At 52.5% G+C, this 22410-nt stretch overlaps 5 protein-coding genes across 5 annotated transcripts; 1 reads left to right on the plus strand and 4 right to left on the minus strand.

Annotated features, from left to right (window-relative positions):
- Positions 1–1344: 1344 nt before the first annotated feature.
- AYL99_10371 (hypothetical protein) lies at positions 1345–1773 on the minus strand (the record flags this gene model as incomplete). Its single annotated transcript, XM_018841877.1, has 1 exon — positions 1345–1773. One exon carries the CDS (start codon positions 1771–1773, stop codon positions 1345–1347), a length of 429 nt encoding a protein of 142 aa, XP_018688765.1.
- Positions 1774–8170: 6397 nt separating this feature from the next.
- On the minus strand, positions 8171–11927 carry AYL99_10372 (hypothetical protein; the record flags this gene model as incomplete). The annotated part of the gene is made up of 2 exons (XM_018841878.1): positions 8171–8293; positions 8364–11927. 2 exons carry the CDS (start codon positions 11925–11927, stop codon positions 8171–8173), a joined length of 3687 nt encoding a protein of 1228 aa, XP_018688766.1.
- Positions 11928–12276: 349 nt separating this feature from the next.
- AYL99_10373 (hypothetical protein) lies at positions 12277–14246 on the plus strand (the record flags this gene model as incomplete). Its single annotated transcript, XM_018841879.1, has 2 exons — positions 12277–12464; positions 12515–14246. The coding sequence occupies 2 exons, from the start codon at positions 12277–12279 to the stop codon at positions 14244–14246; spliced, it is 1920 nt and encodes a 639-aa protein (XP_018688767.1).
- Positions 14247–18223: 3977 nt separating this feature from the next.
- AYL99_10374 (hypothetical protein) lies at positions 18224–20080 on the minus strand (the record flags this gene model as incomplete). The annotated part of the gene is made up of 2 exons (XM_018841880.1): positions 18224–19752; positions 19807–20080. The coding sequence occupies 2 exons, from the start codon at positions 20078–20080 to the stop codon at positions 18224–18226; spliced, it is 1803 nt and encodes a 600-aa protein (XP_018688768.1).
- A 722-nt stretch (positions 20081–20802) lies between these two features.
- On the minus strand, positions 20803–22302 carry AYL99_10375 (hypothetical protein; the record flags this gene model as incomplete). The annotated part of the gene is made up of 1 exon (XM_018841881.1): positions 20803–22302. The coding sequence occupies one exon, from the start codon at positions 22300–22302 to the stop codon at positions 20803–20805; it is 1500 nt and encodes a 499-aa protein (XP_018688769.1).
- Between the last annotated feature and the right edge of the window lie 108 nt (positions 22303–22410).

Genomic DNA, 22410 nt, shown 5'->3' on the forward strand with positions numbered 1-22410 from the left:
CCTACCGAGTTGACGAGCGATGGAATTGATCGAGTGATCAAATCACCAATAATGGATCATCCATGGATCAAGCGATCAGATGATGAGTCAGTCACCGGGACGGCAGAGCGAGATGGAGATGGGGAGACGGGACAACGAAGAAGGAAGCAAGACGACAAAGCAGGGCGTTGCACGGCCCAAGTTGAGCACAAAGTTTCCCAAAGAAGCCAAAAAAAACCTCGCGCTAGGCTGCAACTACCTCCCAGAACAAAACAAAGATCCACGACCCAGTTCGAGCTGAGCTTTTGAGTTTGCTGCTGCTGCGTGGTTCAGCGGCCACAGCGGGAACGGGGAGAGAAAAGTGTGTGTGGCACAGTGGAAACGAGTAAAATGGTGGGGAGAAGTTTGCTTTTTCTTTCCTTGCGGAGATAGTATCCGCACACAAATCTTTGCTAATATGCAGTAATGCGGGTGGTGAGATGGTGAGACTCGGATGGACCGACGGGAGCGCGCGGACGGGTGAGGTGTCTCAGGAGGCAAGATAAGAGAACACAGCAGAGGAGAATAATGTGTGAGGAGCAGGTATTGCAGGTTGGAGGGCACAGGAGAGATGTCCTGTTCTGATCATTGTTCGTCCTGGTATCCTTATCCTGTCTGAAGACCATGCTATAGTAGGAGAGGCTTTGCTCGGCCAAGTTTTGTTGTAAACACAGATACTGATGACAAAGGAAAAGCAATGAGGAGGCGAGTGCTGTGCTCCTGATCCATCAACTGTTCTGCCAACAAACCATCAAATAAAAGGAAAAGAAGAGGAATGTGTTCCCTCAATGCCTGGTCCCATCCCTCTGTTCATCCCGTGCATCGTCCAGTCAGGACCAACCACCAAAGATTTGCAACTCGCATTGCATAATGTTAACATCTTGATAGCACAAGCCACAACACAAGACCATCAACTCGATTCAATCCGGCCATCGTTCTTTTCCCAATCGGCGCCTAGCCCAGTCTACCGAGATGCTTGATGCAGAACACTGACCAAACACCAGCAACAGAGCCCGACAACATCAACAGTGGAAGAACACCCATACGCATGCGCTTCTCTTGAACCCTCACAAGAATCAGAAACGCTTGTAAAACCGCTCCATGTTTTGCCCAAGTCTCCTTCATTTTAGTCATATTCAAATCAATACCCATGTAAATGCACTCAACTTTTGTCCCATATCCTCCAGGCTATGCATCAAACACAATGAAATTAAATCTGTAATGATCATCTGTTTCTCTTCAAAAGACCCAACATGAATGTCTTCCCCTATCGTCAAACCTCATATTCCCGTAGTACGTCGTAGCAGCAAGTTGGAAAGTGCTTGTTCATGGCCCTCTCCAAGAGGCTTTGATATCTTCGTTGCTTTGCATTGATACTCGTCTTTTCAGGGTCCTTGTCTCATCAAACGATCCCGCATAATCTTTCAGATCATTCTGAGCTTGTTCGGACAGTTTCGGGCTGACTGGGCGAGAGATGACAGATGTAGAGAGCGAGTTCGATGACGAGGTCCGGTGGATGGAGAAGTCGTAGGCGGGTGGAAGGTACAGCCCAGTGGTGGAGATGTTCAACGAAGGACGTTGTAACGAGGAGGAGAAAAAGGTGGTGATACTCGTGTCACGGGGAGAGGAGGATGGTGTCGACAACCCTAGGGTATAGTGATCCAGTTGTGTGAGACGGCATGCCGAAGAGCAGAAGTTTGTACCGTTGGTTTGACGATCGCAGGATAGGCAGAAGTCTCCGAGGAGGAAATCCATGTTGGTGTTGTTCTGTTGTACGACTTGGGAGGGGGAGACGGTAGGGTTCAAGTGACTAGAGAGGCTGAGGGGAGAGAGATTCGTCCAAGAACGGCTGGTGGGTGACGATTTATATTTCCTCTGAGGAGGGTATCGCAAGGCCACAGGCTGACCAATGTGGTGGTTGTAGCCGTGTGGCAGTGGTGGGTGTCAATGAATGGTCACGCAGGCAGACTTGTATCTCATCCTCAGACGCGGCTGACGTTTGATGTATCTGGGAACATGCGAGGGTGTGCGAGAGACCGAGAAGCTATCCGGGGTCGACTTTGTAATGAATCATAAAAGGTGTCTTCTGAGAAGGAGGGGAAGGGTGTGTGTGTGTGTGTCAAGGTCGAGGACTGATGATGCCCTTCTAGTAGATAAAGAAAATGTAGTGCATACTGGGAAGCGTGGAGGTTCCAAGGGCAATGGGCCCAAACGATGTGCAGAGGAGGGTGCCTGATCGGGAATGGTTGTGGTCTTTGAAGGCTGCAGTAGCCTGGAGGGAAAAAGAGGGGAACAACTAAGCTGGTTTGGATGCCCACCTAGTCATTATGGAGCCGGGGGGAGGGTCCAGGGGGTCCCACCCTGCAGCGGCAGCCTAACACTCAACTGGAACATCCCGGTCGGCCATTAGCCAGCAGCCAGGAGCCCGCAGCGACCAACGCCGCGGCGCTCTTGACACCCTGCGGCCTTTCAGGCTTCAGGTGGCCCTTTTCCCTGCCCGTCTCATCTCCAAGCTTGTCTGTCGCCTTCACACCACCCACACTGGCCACAATCCCATCCTCACTTGGACACTCACTCCACTTTTCCAAGCGCACACACACACTCACTCACTCACACAACTCACACAACTCACTCATTCACTCAATCATCCAGTCACTCCCGCAGTACGAGGGTCATCAATCCACCACGGCTCCTTCGGCCTGAGGCCTGTCCCTTTTCCATTCCCTCGCCTCTTACCTTTTTTGCTGCTCCTCGCTCTCGCTCCTTGCTCCCCCGTCCTACCGCATTGACCCTCCGACATCTCGTCTGCCCTCGGTGGCCATCTGCAGCTAAACGAATCCATGGTCCCAGGGCCCCCAATCCTGGCAACCGTGCCTCCCACGCAATCAAGGCACCGTCCAATCCGCTCTCTGCAGCCAGCCGATTCCTTGCCTCTGGTCTGAGAAAGCTTAGACCGAAGCCACCCCATCCTCGCTACAGCCAAGTTCACGAGTACTCACCTTTTCACACAAGTGATCATAATTACGCTAGTTCCAATGGCCTGAGCAAAGGCGGGATGTACGTGCTAGTAGTAAGAGACTGGTAACAAAACCGCAGCACTGCCGCGACCTTGCTGTTGCAAAGTCACCGGACCCTCGACTGTACACCCTCCGAGTCACAAAGTCTGTACGTACCCGTGCGAGACACCCTCGTACGGGATGATCATGCTGCCGCTTCGTTGACCCAACTCTGAACCAAAGGGTATCTTTTGGGCCCATCAGGCCTTTGCTCAGCCCTAGCGGTAGCCTCCGTGCTCAATAACCGCTGACACAAATCTTATGGGTAAGTATCCGCCCGTGGTCATGCTTGACGCTGAGCTCGTGAGATTGTTGTTCTCAAAGCCTCTGCCGCTTCAACAGTGTTTGTGGCATTCCTTGAGGCCCAAATCACCCAGATTCGTGGCTAAATTTCCAAGAATATGCCCCCCGTCTATCCCGTTTGGTTCACCTTCAAGGTTTCCACTACAGCTGACATGGTTCGTTAGGCCAACCAAGGGACGGACCTCACCTTTGACTAGATTTCATTCGTTGGATGTATGCAAGACCTCCCACACCATCGAATTTGCGGCCTAGAGCTTGCAGCCGCTTTATGCACAAACACCAAACACTTGGTCGTCGTACCGTGTGTGTGTTCGAGGGCGTGGGATGTCATTTTATTGTGAGTGGTCTGTCACTGTGCATGCCAATTTTCTCGCCACTTCAAGACCGCACGGTTGTGAAATTATTGAGCGATTTCTCGATGCCTCCACGTCTGAAGTGTGTAGCCCGCGCGGGTCAGGCACAGGCAAACTCTTCACTGCCGTTACGAGACCGTCGTCGTCTGCCTGATTCCTATCCGGGATGCTGACCTTGTTTCTTCAGAAGATGTTAGGAGAATTACATTTTTTTGCTTTTCCTGTAGGAACGACGTCAGCATGCGAATCACATTCCCAGAGCTCATCGCTCCTACGATATCGTGGATATCTACTGTAGCAGTGGGAAGACCCGGCTAGCTGCTCGGCTTTATGCAGTAGCTCCACGTCCCTTGCGGAATACTATCAGTGGAGTAGCGTTCGAAACGCTTGACAGTCTTCGACGGAAGGCATACTCGTTTGATTACTGGTACGTGAGACCTGTTCACGCTGCTCAGTGGTTGATCAGGCACTCGGGCACCCAGCGCAGTCAGACGTCTCAGTGACTCGCCCATACTGTCTCGCCCGGTCAATGCCGTCCGCAGCCAGATATTGCAGCCAGCGTCTGATTGGTACGGACAAAGTGAGCGCTTCGGCACGCCCAGCGCAACCGACCTCGAAGTTAAAAAGACTGAGCGTCGTTGCTCCACCAGCATGAGACCTCCAGCTAGCACAAGCATCGCATCGCCAGCAAGGTCAACCTTTCACTTAGAAATGCCAATCTCGCTAACGACAATCTGTTCGCAAGACGAATCACGCGCCTGAACTCGTTCGTGCCGCCACTACTTCAGAAATGTGACAGGTCAGATTACGCTAACTCTCTGTCGACCCCGCGCTGTTAACGGTCTGCTAGCCGCGACAGCAGCTGAGGGAGTGTTTCAGACCTTTGGGGCATTTCGCATTGTAGCACGGAGATGAACCCCACATCAGCCAGCTGCCCCTTGATGGTGACCGGAAAGGTGCTTGAGCAATTATTACGCACCTAAACCACGAGTCAGTGCTTCTTTGGGCCCGGGCGAATTCGCAATGATGCCTGTCAACAAGGAGGGAGCTATTCCCGACAATACCCTATGTACCCAGCTGGTATGAGAGACAGCCCTTGCTTCATTGTGTTCGCTGATCATTTGATATGGTTCTTTCCAGCTCCAACCCGACGGACGGGTATTTGCTCCGGACATTGTTGCAGAACATACAGGCATTCTCCTTGTCAATGTGGTATCCTATCTATCTTACGTCTGTTGCCGCACTATCCGTTGATTGTCTTGGCTGGACATTGGGTCTGCGTTTGAGGTCGATCGTCATGTTTTCAATGGGCAGGCGTTAAAGTCAATGACCCCACGCCGAAGATCGACTATCAGATACCTTGCACGAACCGCTGGGGGGGATTTCACATGCCCCGAAAGTGGGAATGGGTTTTGCACAGGTAAGACTTCTGGTACCAAGAAACTGCTGTGACAAAACTAGTGGGTTCATGGAACCAGAGCCAGCTCTTGCTTCAATCCGAAAGCTGCACAATGTCGCACCCTCGACGTGGTGCCCACATTCAGATGTCGTCGGGACCCCTGTTTGAGGCCCTCTACAGGGCCACCTGCGGCGATCCGCCTCAATATCCTCGCTCAAGGCGTGCTCAATGGCTCCGCTTGGAGTGGTTAGCGAGCCAAATGCCGACCATTGGTTTGCTTGGGCAGACTGGTGCAAGCTCATGCAACAATTCTAGGAGACTGCTTGCGATAAGAGAGAATAGTGTTCAATCCGATTGCTATCACTGCGCCATTTCTGCGCATTCCTGACAGCAGAATGCGATAAACACGGTGGAAGGCCACTGAGCACAGGATGCGCACACCCTCGAGCGACATTTAGCTTGCACCATCCCACATTCTTTGAATAAGATAATCTGGAGAAGCATTCCCGAGCCAGCGGTCAGGTCCGTTGCCGCCCACCGCGCCACGCCGACCTGCATTACCTCTAGTGCTGACCACTCTTCTCAGCCTGATGCACCTTTTCACCTCCCACTGACGTGATCTCAAAGTACCTGAGGCCGTCCGCCGCACGGAGCCGCTTTGAAACTCTGGCAGTACCTACTCGGATTGCTTGAAAAAGCAAAAGTGATCGGCAGCCTTGCATCGAGCTACGGGTGCTCGGAGGCTGGACGGTAATCTTCCGCCTTATGGGGCACGGTGTGATCTACCATGTATGGAAGGAGGCGGATCATGGCTTAGATGCGGTAACACGAAGCATCCAGAACCGAAGTGTATGCTTCGTGTCATAATATCCGAGAACGTGTCATGTCCCGGAATGGTCGCAGTCGCCTACCCCAAGTCACCAACTTCCCTACCAGTCGAACCAAAGACTATTCACGAGATGGTTTTACATGCACGAGAAATGGATACCACACCAAGGCTGTTCTCTCCACCAAGTTTCCACCAAGTTGTGTATCATGCGCAAGGTCAAATGTGTTCGATGGACAGAATAAAGATCGCTGCATTGCGTGTTCGTGTCGGTCACACGGTGCTGCGAAAGCTCCCTACTCGTGTTGCACACGAGAAAGACTCTGTGAGTGCATGCGCTCCTCCTTGTTTACTCCTCCAGGCTTTACCAGAGGTAGGCATCCCAGCCGCTTTTGGCCACCTGTATTTACAGAATCAGGGCGTCACATTGTCCGCTGACATTCCTGCAAATACTTTGTCAGCGGCTTGTTTCGTCTGCCGACATTTTGCCTGCTGACCACAACGGTCTAATTTTGAGTCTCGCCGTCAATAGGAGGTGAAAGATCGTTTTCGCAAAAGGACTCCCTTCCACGAGGGCCTGGGCTGTCTGGATCGGACGAACCACCATCTCCCACGGCGCTCGATCAACCATTGGACCGAGTTGTGACGGTCGCAGCCTCTCCCCTCTATCAGATGACCTGTGGCGTAAAGCAATGATAGGGGTCAGTGCAAGCGACTCTGCCGCCAGTCTAGCTTTCCACTCAGGAGGCAGAACGATAACACCCCCGGTTTCGAAGCGTGAAGGGACAAGACTGAGTCGTTTGCAGCAGTGAATTTCTGCCGGCCTGCGTTGTCTTTCTCCCAATTACCAACTCCATACAATAGGATCCCACCAGGGCTGTCCTCGACGGTTGAAGACGGTGTCGGCATCCGCCGAGCCGATCGGCATGACAGTCGCAGCAGCAGCACCGTTTCCGTCCCTTTCCCCAATCCAAGTACCATTACTTGAGCTCGAATATCTGGTGCAACATGCTGCCCACGTCTTCGATTCTGCCGCGTGGTCTGACCCTTTCCGTGGCTTCCACACTGTTATCTCCTAGCCGACTTTCGGTCATCATCCTCGCACGATTGCCGGCTTACTAACAAGTGGCTTTCAATTCAGATCCGGTCCCTTGCAGCTTCGCCAGACCCGTGCGGGATCCTGATGACGTGGTTGCGCAGTGATAGTCGTAGAACTTCCCCTTGATTCGTGATGTGCCAGAGGTAGGTGCCATGCGAAGCAGAATCCTCAGTGTTGGAGACGAGACCCTCTCGAGGGCTCCCCGGCATCGTGGCACTATAGCAATACCGCGTCAATCGCAATCGACAGGGAATGATGCTATTCTAAAGGACGAAGTTCTAGATGTCTACAGCATTTCCTATTCTAGAGCGCCAAAGTTTACCAGGTCCAAGCGAACGCTGCTTCTCACTTTTCCTGTCCCCGTCCAAGTCAACCCTCAGGGGAAATAGTCCATCCACCCAATCCACTGCACCTCCAGCTGCGTCCCAACGGTCCCTGATATCAGCTGTATACCATACAAACAAGGATCAAGTCGCAACGGAGGCACCTATCCGCGAAAACCGTCTCGCAGCAAGACTTATCTCGTGTGCTGGAGGAAGTCGAACCACGGTGGAACTACAGCCATATGAACAGACAAGGTCTGGTTGTGGTTTCGAATGCCCGACATCCGATAGATAATGGGAGGCGAAAATAAACGATTTTTTATACAAAATATTCACTGCGAATTGGTTTCGCCCGCTTGCTATGCACGTAATTGTAATATGCACATCATCTCCAGGCACAGGTGTAACAGCTCCTTTAATCTCGTTGCATTCACCCGACAGAATCCCGGCGATTTATTCCCCAACTAGAACAATGTTTAAGTCTCGACACGGTTGTCCGTTATCTCGCGCCTGAAGAGACTCGAGAGCCTCCTGAGTATGTTTGCAGTGAGCAAATCTCACTGGTGTAAGGTCCTGAGCGGGACTCAGCTCCATACCCCATAACGTCGCTGCTCACGCAATTCTTTTTTCGCAAGAGCTTTTTGCTCTAACCGTCGATCAGTCAGGTTATATAAGCCTCCTCCTGAGCGCGGAGTTCCTGCTCGAGGCGGGCTCTTACTTGTAGGGATCGTTGGATGACCGATATATGCGTTGCTGATCGTTCGCGGGAGAGACACGTCGCGCCGGATGTTCTCTAGAACCCGCAGAAGCTTTCTTTCTTTGTGCCGTACTCGACGGTTGACTGCTTCCGCATCTTCTTGGTGCCGTTGTTTGTCTCGGTGGCTCGGAGAGCTTGGGATTTGGCCTTCATATAGTTCTGCTTGATGTATCTCACGCTCTTGCGCCGCGGCACTGGACGACTTCTTGTCACTTGTGTCGCGTCTTACAGCATCCTCAAAATCGCATAGATCTGTGACGGGGATGTGGTCCGCAGGTGATTTACTTCCCAATACACCAGACCGGTCCGGCTCAGCGAATTCTCGAGGATGCTTTTGCGGATCAGCCCTGACCTTTCTTCCACGAAGGAGGACCCCTTGGATTCGGTCTCTATGATAAGGCATGCTTTGGACAAAGCGGCAGGTTTGAGGAGCGGTCTTGCGAAGAGCCATGTACGTGGCTCTATCGCCTTCCGCGGCAAGCCTGTTTGCCTTGAGTAGGACGCTCGCGAGGTGAACTGCAGTGTAATAGGTTGGCATCAACTGGCCCGGGTCCCGTTTTTCCATAGCCTTGCGAGAAACGAGAATCGGAGAAGACCCTTGTGATGCCTCGGACAACAGCCACTTTCCACGGCGTAAGACTGACCACGGCGGAGTATTGGCAATCATCTTCTGCTCGAAGATTTCATAGGCACGGAGCCAATGTTGCTGATCCTTTGAAAGCGTCAAGATCTGGATGTACATATTCCAGTTTTTACTGGACAATGCAAATCCCACTCTCTCTAGTTCAGCCACAAGAGCTATAGCACGAGATTCGAATTGACGGATAGACAAACTATTTAAGTATCGTGTCAAAGGTGCTTCGAGGATGTATTTTTGTGAGGGAAGGATCGCCAGCCCTGGCTCATTCAATGGACCTGAAGTTGCAGCAGGTCGTGGAATCATCGACTCGAACGAGAAGTCCCCCTTCGTGATCAATTCAGAGTCGGGAAGACCTATAGGCCGTACTGGCAGAAGTCGCTGGCCATCAGGAGCTCTGCCTTCGCCGGGGGTTTCTTTTCTGCCTGAGCGGGAAAATCTTCTTGCTGTCTGGATACCCCGTTCGAGTATTTGTTTCCAGGTAGACTCAACCTTTTCCCAGTCGTGACTCTCACTTGAAATCATGAGGCGCCGGGTCAGGAACTGGATCGAGGAAGAGGCGGCATTGCCTAGCATGAGGTATGATGACTGTGCGAGAGAGTCAAATCTCTGAAGAAGCTTCTCTGCATGCTTTATTTGGCCTCTTGCAGCAAGAAGGTCAATGAGATATTCCAAATATACCGTTGGGATGGCATCGACGCCTCGACGGCGGTGCAGACCGGGCTGTGGTTGACGCGCTGCGCGGTCCTGCGCCGAGAGCTCATGAAGAATCTCTTCCAGATACTGAGCCGCAAATCGTGGCCGCTCATTGGGGATGGAATTTCGACTGGCCTGTAGATGAAGCATCGCGAGACGTGGACTAGCGCCAATCCTCGGGAATCGCTCAACCATTTCTTGGTACACAACATTGGCCATGTCCCTGTCACCTTCTTTGGCAAACCCGTGTAAGATGATGGCGTAGTGAAATGGTGTAGCAGCAAGTGTCTGACTCAGGCTCAGGGTCCTTAGTATTTGGACCGCATCCCGAGTCCTGTTCAAAACCACAAGCGCGGTCATAAACGCAGCGTGGGTCATGGCATCTGGCTCGACTCCCAGCGCCCTCATACGACTCTGAACACGCAGCATACCATCTGAATCCGCGGCGAATGCGTAATGGCGTAGCAGATAATTCCACATCGTGACAGGCGAGCCCTGGAGAGAGGCAGTTGTGGCTGCTTCAGCGAGCCTCTCCGCAGCCTCTGCTTGATCATTCAGGCAGTATGTTTGTATCAGGCCAGCGACCAATCCATATGACCCTTGTACTTTATTCCGCTGGGCTTGTTCAAGAATATCCAGCACGGTATCGGTGTCACCAGTTCTCGAGAAAATACCCATCAAGGTAGTAAAGGTAAATGCATCCGGCGCCACTCCCTGAGCCTCCATTTTGTCGAAGACTTCAAAAGCCCGCCAAGGCTCGAGAGATCTGGAATGGGAATAGAGAAGGATATTCCAGCAATAAGAGTTTGGGCGTACTCCGGAGTCGACCATTGACTGGAACTCCCGCTCTGTCCCTTGCACATCGCCAAGGCGAGCGAACGCGTACAGGAGCGGCGTATAGTATGCCACGTCAGTGGGCCGTGAATGGGCCTGACAAAGGCGTGAAAAAGTCTGCTGGACGCCATCAACATCACCTTGAGCAGCAAGGGCTGAGAGAACCTTCTGATAACTCTTCAGGTCTGCAACACTGTGAAACTTCGAGAATTCGTCCAAATAGTGGTAATATGTCTCACTGGGTGCCCCTTCATTGGAGTGTATCGACAAGAGCGAACCAAAGGTCTGAGGTCGTGGCAGCACTTCTGGGAGATTTGATCGAAGCATGTTGTACACGAGATCAGCCAATGCTCCCTTGTCCGGTCTTATGGCAAGTTTATTGATGGTATCAATGGCAGTGATGTAGAGGGATGGTTTGGAGAGCGATAGGTCGTTCGAAAGCTGGAACAGATGCTGTAATCCTTGCGGCGTGACTATGCTCATAAGCGCACCGTTTCGTACTAGGGCGGATAGAAGCTCGTTGAATAGTGTTGAGAGAGTTCCTGAATGCTGCATGGTAACTGTTGCCCGCTCTCGCAGCTTTGTTCCGAGTTGATAGATTGCAAATGGTAGATCGCGATAATTGCCTATCTCCTGCGTGATGGCAAGCCGAGTCGGAGATGATTGACCAGCGCGAAAAGGAGCTCGCTTAAACGAGGTATCCCAAACCGTCGCAGCGGTGTTCCAGAGCTGGTTGGAGACAGCATGCAACAAGAGAAACACACTGCAGCCTTGTTGCATATCGCGCCGCGTAGCACGAGCATTGATTCTCAGAGCTATACGATAATTGTCCGCTTTCAACGCCGATCGGACAGCCCGCTCATAATCATCTTGAGTTCTGTCCTCTTCGTCGATAAGTCTGAAGACACTCAAAGCCAAAGCTTGATCCCGTCTTCTGCTCGACTTGGAAAGGAAATGGAAGACTTCAGGCGCGTACGCCTGCTGATTTGGGACCTGGTTAAACAAAGTCCAAGCGCGATCGAAGTCGGCGCTTTCAGGCTCTGGTTGCACGTCCCTGTTGGTGTCGAGGATATGCAAGAGATGTTTTTCTGTTTCAGTGATAGTCGGAACAGGATGTTCATTCCACGACTCCCCATGTGCGCCTGCGGCAACCGCTTCATTGCTGCTTTTCTTTGTATCGTCCACGATTATGTGTCCCGAAGGACTGGATGGAGGATAGTGTAGAAGCACATCTTCCAAGCTCTCCTCTTCCTTGACAGCCACAGCAATAGCTTTTTGGGTGGACTTTGCCGATCGAGTATAGGTTCGTGAGGATGACGACGGAAGACGGGCAGAATTTCGATCGGATGTCGAAGCTCGGACTCGCGTTTGATAAGGATTTTCGCCTGGTCCGGCTAGCCAGGACTGTCTCGGAGAAGAGGGTGTAGCCTCGATGCCGGGTGGATTTGGACGCAGAGCTCGGATACTACTGAGGTACAAGGGCCACCAGGGAGGAACGTCCAGCTTGTTGCCTCCATTTTTCCAGAACGAGGGACCAAGCGCACGGTGTGTGCGAACGGGAGGCTCGAGGCGCCGAAGGAAGAGTTGAGAAGCTGGTTCAATGCATGCCGCAGTCCGCTCTATCATGCCACGAGCAAGATCGACGAGATGTAGTCAAGCACGAGGTAGGAATTGGTGATGGTGGTGAACGACTGTCCTTCTGACATGTAGAGATTACTATGAGAAAGCTTCTGGAATGACAGGGCAAATGGACAGGTTGAAATGGTAGACCAAGGAGAATCAATGATAGCATCAGGTGAGAGAAAAGTCGAAGGGTAAACGGATCGTATCAGTCGCTAATTACATAACGCCGCTACTACTTACTGCACACATTGAGATTCATCCCCACATTTTATTACCTCTGCCTTCATTTCTCCATGGCTATGCCACATTTCGGCTTCTAGCACCACCACATCTGGTTCAGCTCGCTTCCAGAATGGATATCACCAGTTCGATCGTCTCTGAACGCGAGCGGGCTCTTCTGGGAGGAGACTACAATGCCTACCATGCTCAAGCCACCCGCAAAATCCACAACCTCCGCAGGCGCCTGGGTGCCGCAACTCGAGGGAGAAAATACACTCCCAAAGCCCCAGTGACTGCAGAGAACGTGTCCAAGAACGCAGAGTAAGACCCTCATGTCAGGGATGGAAATGGTGGACTGACTTGTCTCAAAGATGGGTGCAACTGCTTCTGGCCTCGTCCGAGCGAGCATGGGCATCTTCGATGGCCATGAAATCGGCCCAGTCGGCAGAGAACACCCAGAAGCCTATGCCTGGCTCCACGAAACGGCAGATCGCATCTAGGCTCCGAAGGGCCATCACCTACGCCGAGAATCTCGTGACGGTTCTGCAAGATCGCAGCACGACCGGCGCAAAAGCCATTGACGAACTCGAGGCACGTGCTTATCTAGCCATGTTAAAAGGAAGTCTGGATTTCGAGAAGGGAAGATGGCAGGGATGCGTTCAGAACTATTCCATTCCTCAGATTGTGTATACCACATTGGCACGCTCATCAAAGGCGGACACGTATAGGGAACTGTTATCTGGCATAGTCGATCCCAGCATCCGATATGCCGCATATCAGATGAAGATGCCTCGCACAAAAGCTATCAACGATATCGCCATTGAGAACTTCCCCCAAAGCGAAACCACGGTCCGTAAAGAAATTGAGGGCATCAATGCGCAGGCGTTCTCGACAGGAACAGAGGCGGCTCCCACGAAAGGAGGTCCCAAGGAAATCCCCTCCACCATCTCCTGGAGGAGTCGGAAGGTGAATCTCGAAGACGCCAATATCTCTCAAGCTCTTGGTTTCTCTAAAGAACGAGAAGAGGAGTTGAACGCCGCCTATAAATCTTTCAAAGATGGATTTCTAAGTGCTGAAGACCTCGCAACCGCCTACGAAGAAGTCATCACTGCTCTTCAGGACGCTGCGGATGCCACGAAGACCGCTATCGACGAGCTGATTGCCGAAGGCGTCGACACTGGTGACTCTCGCCTGCAGTCACTCCAGATAACCCGCACGGCCGTCAACTGCGGCGTGATCGAATGGCGGGTTGGACGTAATAGAGTCCTCTGTGGTGCTACTGACGACGGTCTGGCTTTTGAGTCCGAGAAAATTACAAAATTCTTCAAGCCACGCAAGGACGGCCAGCCTCGCGCGCCGAAAGAGGAGAGTTCAGGTCGCAAGCTGTCGAGGCTGCGGGAGAGGGTTGCACTCTACGACTCGATTCTGCAGAGTCTCGATGCCGTGAAGGAATTACCCGGTGTCATTGCGGACAGTGCTTTTGTGGATGAGCTTGATGCCAAACGAGCATACTTCCGTGCTTTGAAGTGTTTGGCGGTTGGCCGATCGCATGCCATCAATGACCATATACCGAACGCGTTGGCTCTGTATGCTCGAGCGCTTGGGCTCGCAGAGAGCGCCGCGAGCACCTTGAAAGCAGCGTCAACTAACGACGATTCAACACCCCCCAAACTCGACTTGTCATCCCAGCATCTCACGCAGACGACCGTCACTCTCAACAAACTTGTCACTCAGTTCCGTGCATTGGCTGATCTGGAATCTCTTGCCAATGCAATTAGGCCATCTCTGAAAGACACCGCCCCAACGCCCGCCATTAAACCTGCTCCTCTCATAGAACGCCTCTCCCGCAACGAATACATTCCGGACTTGGACCTGACCAACCTTGTGAACTATCCTCCAAAACTCCGTCCAGTCCCAGTGAAACCACTCTTCTTTGACTTAGCATGGAACTATATCAAATATCCGGGCCAGAAAGGACCCGAAGATGACGTAGGAGCTGAGGATGTGCAGATGGTAGGTGCTGGAGAGGAGGTGAATGGAAAGGCCGAGAAGAGCGAGGAGCAGAAGCCGGCGAAGAGGGGCTGGTTTGGCTTTGGCCGCTAGGTGTTCCCGACACACGCGACTGCATAGCTGCTGGTATGCAAGATGCAGGGTATTCCTTGGGGTGACGACTGCGAGCTCGAGTTCACCAGGCTCGAGTGCTCTGCCGTTAGTAGGTTGATGGGGCCACACCAGGCCCTGAAGATGACGTCGGAGGAGAAGAAATTACCCCGTGCGTGTCTGCAGAAGCGTTTCACCCTCAGCTGAGCAAGGGCACACTGATGCAGGAGGACCATTCGCCCGAGATATGGAAAGGCCGGGAACGGGACAGGGGCATTGACGATGACCCCCAACAAGGACGATGATGCTGTTTAGCCTGATAGACGGATGGCGATGGTGCCCTTTTGATAGTCATCTTGCCCACTTCTAACGGGTTGGTTGGTCGATTAACCCCCTCACCGACCAGGAAATGGAGTTGTGCGAAGCCATCCATGATCGAACAAGCAACTCGGGTAGAGGCCAAGCATGTTGTGTCGCGAGACCTCTCGACAGACATGGACAGATATGGACAGACAGCCATATATAACCATAACATAGCATAACATCGAAACCACTTGGATTGGATAGGATACACAGGTTGCAGCTGGCCCCGAACCTGACTGGGTTTCTCGCTCTATCCATAGACATCTCTCTATCGACAGACATACGTAGATATCGACTGTTTGTAGTATGTATGTACGTGGACATATTGTAGTGGTCTAATCTTATACCGACTTCCCGAACATAATTACAATATGTCACGACATGAGTAGAGAGAGAATCATCTACCAGTATCAGTCAATCAATCAATCAGTCAGTCAGCCAGTCGGTACTTAGATTCATCCTCCCCCGTAAGAGTGAGTAAGTGAGTTATACATACATATGTACATACATACATACATACATACACACACCTCTACAGTACGTACCTAACTCCAGGCAAATACAAGCTGAAAGCAACTACGTCTCCATACCTCCTCGTGTTTCCCCCGGAGTGCCACCACACACAAATACATCCTCGTGCGCCAGTTAGCTGCTGTTGTCCATGCCTGTGCTCGTGTCCATGTTCTCGGTATCACCGCGCCACTCACTCTCCACACCCACCACACTGTAGTGTAGGGCACCCACACAGTCCAGCTCTCAGTTGACTTTTTCGGAGGATTAAATCTGATCCTTTTGTCGCCTCGTCTCGGTCTCGCCTCCTCCTCGGCTCTGGACACGTGGGCAGACACAAGAGGGAAACCAAGAAAAGGTTGGATAACCCCGTCAAACGAGCGCCTTGCCCGTTTCGCGCGGGTTCAGCACCCCCTGTCCAGCTGAAAAAGATCGGCGTACAATCAAGTCGGACATCACACACACTCACTCTCTCACTTTCACAAAGCATTTCCGGGTCGCTGGGGGTCTCGAGCTGGTCAGAGTATTACTTGGGTCGGGATTCCATGGATTGCAGACCTTCGAATGCAAAACATGGCTCTTTGGCTGTCGTTTCCTTTTTTGGGCACCGCCCGTCCGTCGTCCAATCCCGCATCATAATTATCTAGATAGTTATGAGATCCATTTGCACCGACGCCTTGCTAACAGAGTCGTTGTGCCCCTCCAGTACCCCCGGAAACCCAACCCTAAAATTCCCAAACGGTGACCAGAAATCTAACCACCACGGTTGTCTCTTCCAGAAGAATTCCGGCCATTCGTATTCGATGTGCGGGTCATATCTAACTTTTTGCATCTTAACAATTCATCCGGTCCAGCCGAAGTTGTATTTGGGCAGCGTTCGAGTTGCGTGCTCTCTGGCGGTGCCTTTTGTCGCCACGTCGCCTATTCCCTGGCGGGATCGTTGATAAACAGGGGGTCGAGTCCTGAGAGAAAGTCCGCCTTACTCGATGCCGGCCGAATCCACCGAACTCGCCAAGCAACAAGCTTCCAACTCAAGGTTCGTCATGCAAATAAAACATGTGGCTTGGGGGGCTTGGATGCTCAGCGCCTTCCTTCAAAAGTCAATGTTCGTCGCCTCCAGACGATTCGGGCGTCCTGATTGTCGCAGAAATGCTCTGTGCCATCAAATCGGCAGTCCTCACGGAGCAAACTGCTGCTCTGACGCGAAGGTTGAGGGTAGGAATGTCGTCTCCATGAGGGGTCCGTTTCGTCAACGATGCTGCGTGTTTCGTCGCTCGGCCCTGTCTCTGCCATGCCATATTGTTTTCGGGCCCTGGACCTCACTTCAAAGTCCTCCTTTCTCGCACCGTCGACCTTTGCCCGGGCCGCCAGAAAGCCACTTGTGATTGTAGCTGCTCGTGTCGATGTAGAGTTGTAAGCACGGTGGGAGGGCTCTGGCGAGAATCGTAAATGTGAGGGGACTGGTGAATGCGTGAAATGTCGATCCGGTTGTTTGGAGTCTCTATCTTCCAGTGCCGGTTCTGGTATGTGGTCCCTCAGGTCCACCCGGTTGCTCTGATTCCTCGTCTGCCGGAAGAGAATGAGAATGCATAGAAGGATACAAAAAGAAAGAGCATATGTGGTCTGGATCAGAAGATATTCCAAGTTGGTATACTGTCTGGGATTCACTTGGAGCGGCGGCATCATAGTATAATGTGAGAATTCTTCGGTTGAGGGACTTGGTGAAGACATTCCCGCCAATGCTATAATGAACTATGGAAGGAAGCTAGAACTTGCACAGGCAGGACGTCGGCCAAATAGACCTACCTCCAGACATTTGGCGAGCAGCCGCACATTATATCATTGGAGCTTGAGCGTCCTTATTCGGATAGAACTTCTGTGTGACCTCGCACGGACACGAGAGCAGGAAAAAACATGGCACCAATGGCGTGAATTGTCGGGAACGTTGCTATGCGACAGATCTAGATCCCCGAACCATGCTGCTGTAACCTCGACCAAAAGCATAATAGCCTCCCATGCACCACGTCGAGATGGGAACATGGCTGGCTGGCGGGCTGGTTGGGCTGGTTGGCAGGAAAGCATGTCGGAGTCGCCCTCGGGGGCAGAGGACGAGGCAGACCCAGGGCCAGGGACAATCTCCGTAAAGGCGCCATTGTGTGGTCATCAGACATGGGGAAATTGACAAAATCAGCCATAAAGTTGCACTCTGACAGTGAAAATCGCCTGGAAGAGAGATCCAAGAAAAAGAACACGGTGAGGTTCAGCTTGGATGGGAGGACGCCGTCGGGACAATCATGGAGAAAAGGCTTGACCGGTCGCGAGCCTATTCAGTGGACGATTACCGAAAAGGCGGCAGGGGTTGGGACCTTCAGCTCGCCTGATAAACGCCCCCTTTTTTGAAGCTTGAGGTGGAGGCCAGAGCGCGGCTAGGAAAGGTTGAGGGCACGGCTGTCCCACCCGCAGTCTTTGTCATGTTCAGTGCGATGCCCGTCGAACCTTGACGTGATTCGAGCAGAGGGCCTTACGTGAAACGGAAGCACGAGGTCGGGAGTGAGCGATGGCAATGTGTCAGGATGTGACAGGACGGATGTTTGATGATTTTTGAGAGATGAGATCGATGCCAGCCGAAGGGAAAACAGGAGGACGAGAGGAGAGACATGACGAGGGGGCGCAGGCAAAGGCCGACAATGTGCGACGGACTCGAGACGGGAATCCGCGTTGCCGCTTTTACATGCTGCGAACGTCATACGATTGCTCCGTCAACGCTTTCCTGATATGAACGAGTCTTCAGGCCGAAAACATCGAAGCCACTGGACGGGTTTGTTATGGAACCATGCATGATTCATCGCTTAAGTGATTTTTGTCTGAAAATAGGCGGCGGTTCTAGACGTTGGCTCACCATGCCGCCAGAAATGCACCTCCCTCCGTGTTGCGCCTCGTATATGGATGGCTTCACACAACGCCTAGCCCGTCATTCAGCCCGTTAGAACCAGAATCCCGAAGCCCCAAGCCCCAAGCGCAAAAGCCAAAAAAGACAGACTACTCCCCTGCCCCCCGGACGAGCCGCTGTGCCCGTCCCCAAATCTACCCTTCATCTACCCTTCAGCTTATCCGGCAACTTTCATGACCTTCTCCTCGTGGCTCATGGGCTGGCGCACCTGGGGACGTTCGGCCTCACCACTATTTCTCCGCGAAGTGCTCTGGACCAGCTTTTTTAGCGTGTCTGGGGCGTCTTCTCGGTCCATGATGACCTCGACAATGTTGAGGCCCTTGCCTGCCTGAAGCCCGGGCTCCGCCAAAATGTCCTTCAATTGACCCCAAGTTTCAGCTCGCCTAGTCACCACCGGATATGCAGGGTCGTCCTTGGGTGCCCCGAAGTAGCTTGGTGCTTCGAGATATCTCCACGGTTGGATGTCGTTGTAGCCCGCCTTCATGCCGTGGATCCATCTCTCAATCACGTATCCGTCATTGTTGATGACGAAAATAGTCACATCGACACGATTCCGGATCATATCGCTGATGGATTGCGCCGTCATTTGCAGACTGCCATCACCCTCAATGAGAATAGTGCGGCCGTCGGGGCGCTTTCCTTCTGCAATCATCTCCCGTTGAGCTAGGGCCGCACCTTGGGCTGCTGGGAGCATGTAGCCAATGGACAGCCATATGCAAGAATTGATGAGGGAGGCGTGTGCAGGGAGGACCATATCTCGGCATCCTACTGCCGCTGTACCCGTCTCCACCAAAACGATGTCGCCAGAACGGAGAAATCTGGAAAATCGTTGGTAGAAGGTGGCCTGGTCGATCTCATCGTCCTCACCGACCGGGGGCAGAGCCATCAACTGAACACCTGGGTGGCCGAGGTCCATGGACGGGCTATACTTGGGGAGCTTGTCCTTCTCCAACTTTGAGAGGATTTTGCGGAGGAGAGATTTGATATGAAGGTTGTGATATTTGGTCCCGCCGATCTCGACGTAGTCGCGATGGAAAACAATGGCTGACTTGGGGTCCGGAATAGTGCTGAACCCAAAGGTGTTGACATCGCTTTCCAAGGGTCCCAGTTTGATGACCAAATCGCAGCCTCGAGCCCAGGGCATGTATATTTCATTGCCGGCAATACCGGCGTAAATCCCATAGAAGTTGGGGTATGTTTCATTGACAATCCCCTTGCCAAAAGGTGTGGTCGAGGTTGGAAACTCGGTTACCCGGACCAGCTCATCGGCTTCCTCGCTGACACCGTATCTTGACGTGCACCCATCGACAACGATCAAGGGTTGTTTGGACGAGTACATTTTGTTGAGGATCAGCTCGACTTCAGTGTCTTCAAAGCCTTCGTCATTGAGCGAGATCGAAAGATCAATAGGCACATCAAGCGCCGCTGCCGAGACCTGGGCCTTTACCATGTTGGTTGGTAGTTCAAGGTAGACCGGTCGGCTCTGCAGGACACATTCTCTGATGCAGCGATCAATCTGTGCCGTTGCAGTAGCTGGATCCCTCAGATTGGCCTGGGCCACGGTGACCTTTGCGTACATCTCGGCAAAGATTCTGAAGTTGCCGTCCCCCAGTGAGTGATGCATGCATAACTTGTTGTCCTGCACGTTGGTCGGAGCGGTGCCCACAATATGAATGACCGGAGCCACTGTTGGTCACCGTCAGCATATATCCAAGAGTGCAAACGTGTAGGTGCACGTACTTTCGCTGTATGCACCGGCAATAGCATTCATGGCTGACAGCTCCCCGACACCAAAGGCCGTGACAAGAACTGACAGGCCTCTGATCCTGGCATAGCCATCTGCAGCATACCCAGCATTCAGTTCGTTGGCATTTCCGACCCAGTCCAGACCGGCTGGTTCAATATAATCCAGGGCGGTCAAGTTGTAGTCTCCAGGAACGCCATGTACTGACTTGACCCCGACTTGACGAATCCTCCGGAAGAGGTATTCGGCTAGATCGATGTGGGTAGCCATAGCTCGATGTCTCAATGGCTGATGCAAGCAAGGTAAATTCCTGACAGGCTGGGGGTGTGAATCAATCAGGCAACAACGGGTTTGACAAAAGAAAATGACGTCCAAGAGCCAGGAATCGAGTCAGTTATATAGAGTAAACAGGACAAACTCATCTTACATCCCCCGGAGAGAACGGGGGTCCTTAAAAGCGAGACTTAGGTGAGATACTACCACATCAGTGGAACTGGCGGAACAGTTGGAGGTCTCATCTCGGCAGAAACAAGCACCCTTGAGGAGATGGAAGAGGCCTAAGATGATGTCGTCAAAGAACGGGAATGCAGGGAGAACAGACCAAGTGGTTATCCGTTGCGGAATAAACCTCAATCTAGGCGGCTGCCAGCGGTTGCTGTCGGTTCAGTGCGGAATCATGCCGAATGCCGAGACGACGCAGTCCGTAAAGCATACCTCTTTGCAATGGATCGATCCGACGGTAAACACAAGCGGATGCTGAGAGACCCTATCAGCGAACCTGACGGGAGATCGTAGGAAAGGCTATAATGCTTGTCGTCTCAGCAAGAAGTCGACTTGCTGGCTGCATTCGGGTCGCCTTTTGAGTGAGCACCGAGCGATAAGCAATGCCGCGATTTGGTCCTCTCAACATCTTCCACATCCTTTAGCTACATTCCCTGATCGAGTAAACCAGATGTATCGGAGTACTTGATGCCTGTTGCCGTCCCCACCTCCTACTCCTCCCGTGCTCGTGCGTCTTCAACGGCTTTCTGCCAGTCGGTCAACCGCATGTACGTGGCCATGATGAGTGTCGCGCAGCCGAGTCCTGTACATGGGCCAATCCACATGCCACTAAGGCCCATCTGAGGCGGACCGAAACACAGGGAGAACGACAATGGAAGTGCGAACAAGTAATAAACCCCCAGATTAACCCAACCCCCAACTTTCTGTCTCCCTAGGCCACGCAAAAGCGCGTTTGAGATTGCCAGGAGTGCGTCAAAAAGTTGAGCGGCAGCAGTGATTGGCATGACGGTCGCGATAATTGCTCTCACCGCGTCGTCTGCGGTGAAAATAGCCGCGATGACGTGTCGGCACGATGTCAGCAAGATGACATCGAATATCCCAATGCATATAAAGATCAGATAGTGCGTTTTCCAAGCCTTCCGTGCGGCTTTTAACGCCCCATACCCAATGAGATTGCCGAATCTTGTCGACGCTGCGATGGATATAGGAAATGGGATATGATACATGGTAACGACCACCGTCATCAAGACGGACTGAGCTGCAAGGTCTGGTTCACTCAAATACCCGGCCGCAATCGTGAGGATGTCGAACGCAAACCACTCCGAAAAGGTCATGAGGACTCCCGGGATGGCCAATTTAATCATGGGACCCCAATTCTGGCACGCTCGTCGCAAGTCCAAGCCTGGCCAACATTGCAAGTTCGAGGGAGCAATGTAGGCAACGTACAGTGCCAGGACAATTGGCTGGAGGTTATTGGAAATGACCACGGCCCAAGCGGCACCGGCAAAGCCCAGGTTGAAATGGAACACTAGGAGCCAGTTCCAAAGGATGTTCAAGGGAGCGCAGACCATGACAACCACGAGGGAGGCAGTAAAATCACCCTGAGCCTGACACAGGCGCTTTCCGGCTTCAAAGATGGCCCAAGCCGGGGCACCAGCCAAGTAGATGCGCATGAAAGTACCAGCCAGGTGAGCCTCGTCTTGTTCGGGCACGATCGCTGACAGGATCCAGGGAGAACACATCCAGATGGCACCGATCGGAATGGTGACCACACAAACCAGGAGACTCATGCGTTGCACATGTAAGCCTACCAGATGCTTCTTGTCGTTCCCAAATGCCTGCGACGTTAGAGTGTCAAGACTGGTGGCGAGTCCCTCGTAGACGCACAGTCCCGTAATATTGGCTGTCATTGTGGCCAGGGAGGCTGCTCCCAATTCCTTGGTCCCCAGGCGTCCAGCAACGTAGACGGTGACCAAGCTAAAGGAGTATTGCAAGATATAGGTCAACATCAGGGGACCCGAATATCGAGCTAACAGCTTGGTTTCTGTCTTCCATGTCGTCTCGAGATCAGGACCCTTGAAAAGAGAGGACTCGTCCTCGTCAGTCGTGCCGTATCTTCTCTGATCGATCTGTTCAATAGATTTCCGGAAGTCATCAATGCCGTGGTCATTGAGAAGAGCACTGGTCTCGGAGGGGCGCCGTCCGGCCATCTTTGGTGTAACGTGAGGGGAATTCTCTGAGTGGGTGGAAATACCGGTGCGGCAATAGTACCGTCTCCCTTCGCTCAGGGACGTTGACTATCTGATATCATAGCCGAA

This window comes from Fonsecaea erecta (genome assembly GCF_001651985.1).
Source record: "Fonsecaea erecta strain CBS 125763 chromosome Unknown Scaff11, whole genome shotgun sequence".
NCBI classification, from domain to species: domain Eukaryota; kingdom Fungi; phylum Ascomycota; class Eurotiomycetes; order Chaetothyriales; family Herpotrichiellaceae; genus Fonsecaea; species Fonsecaea erecta.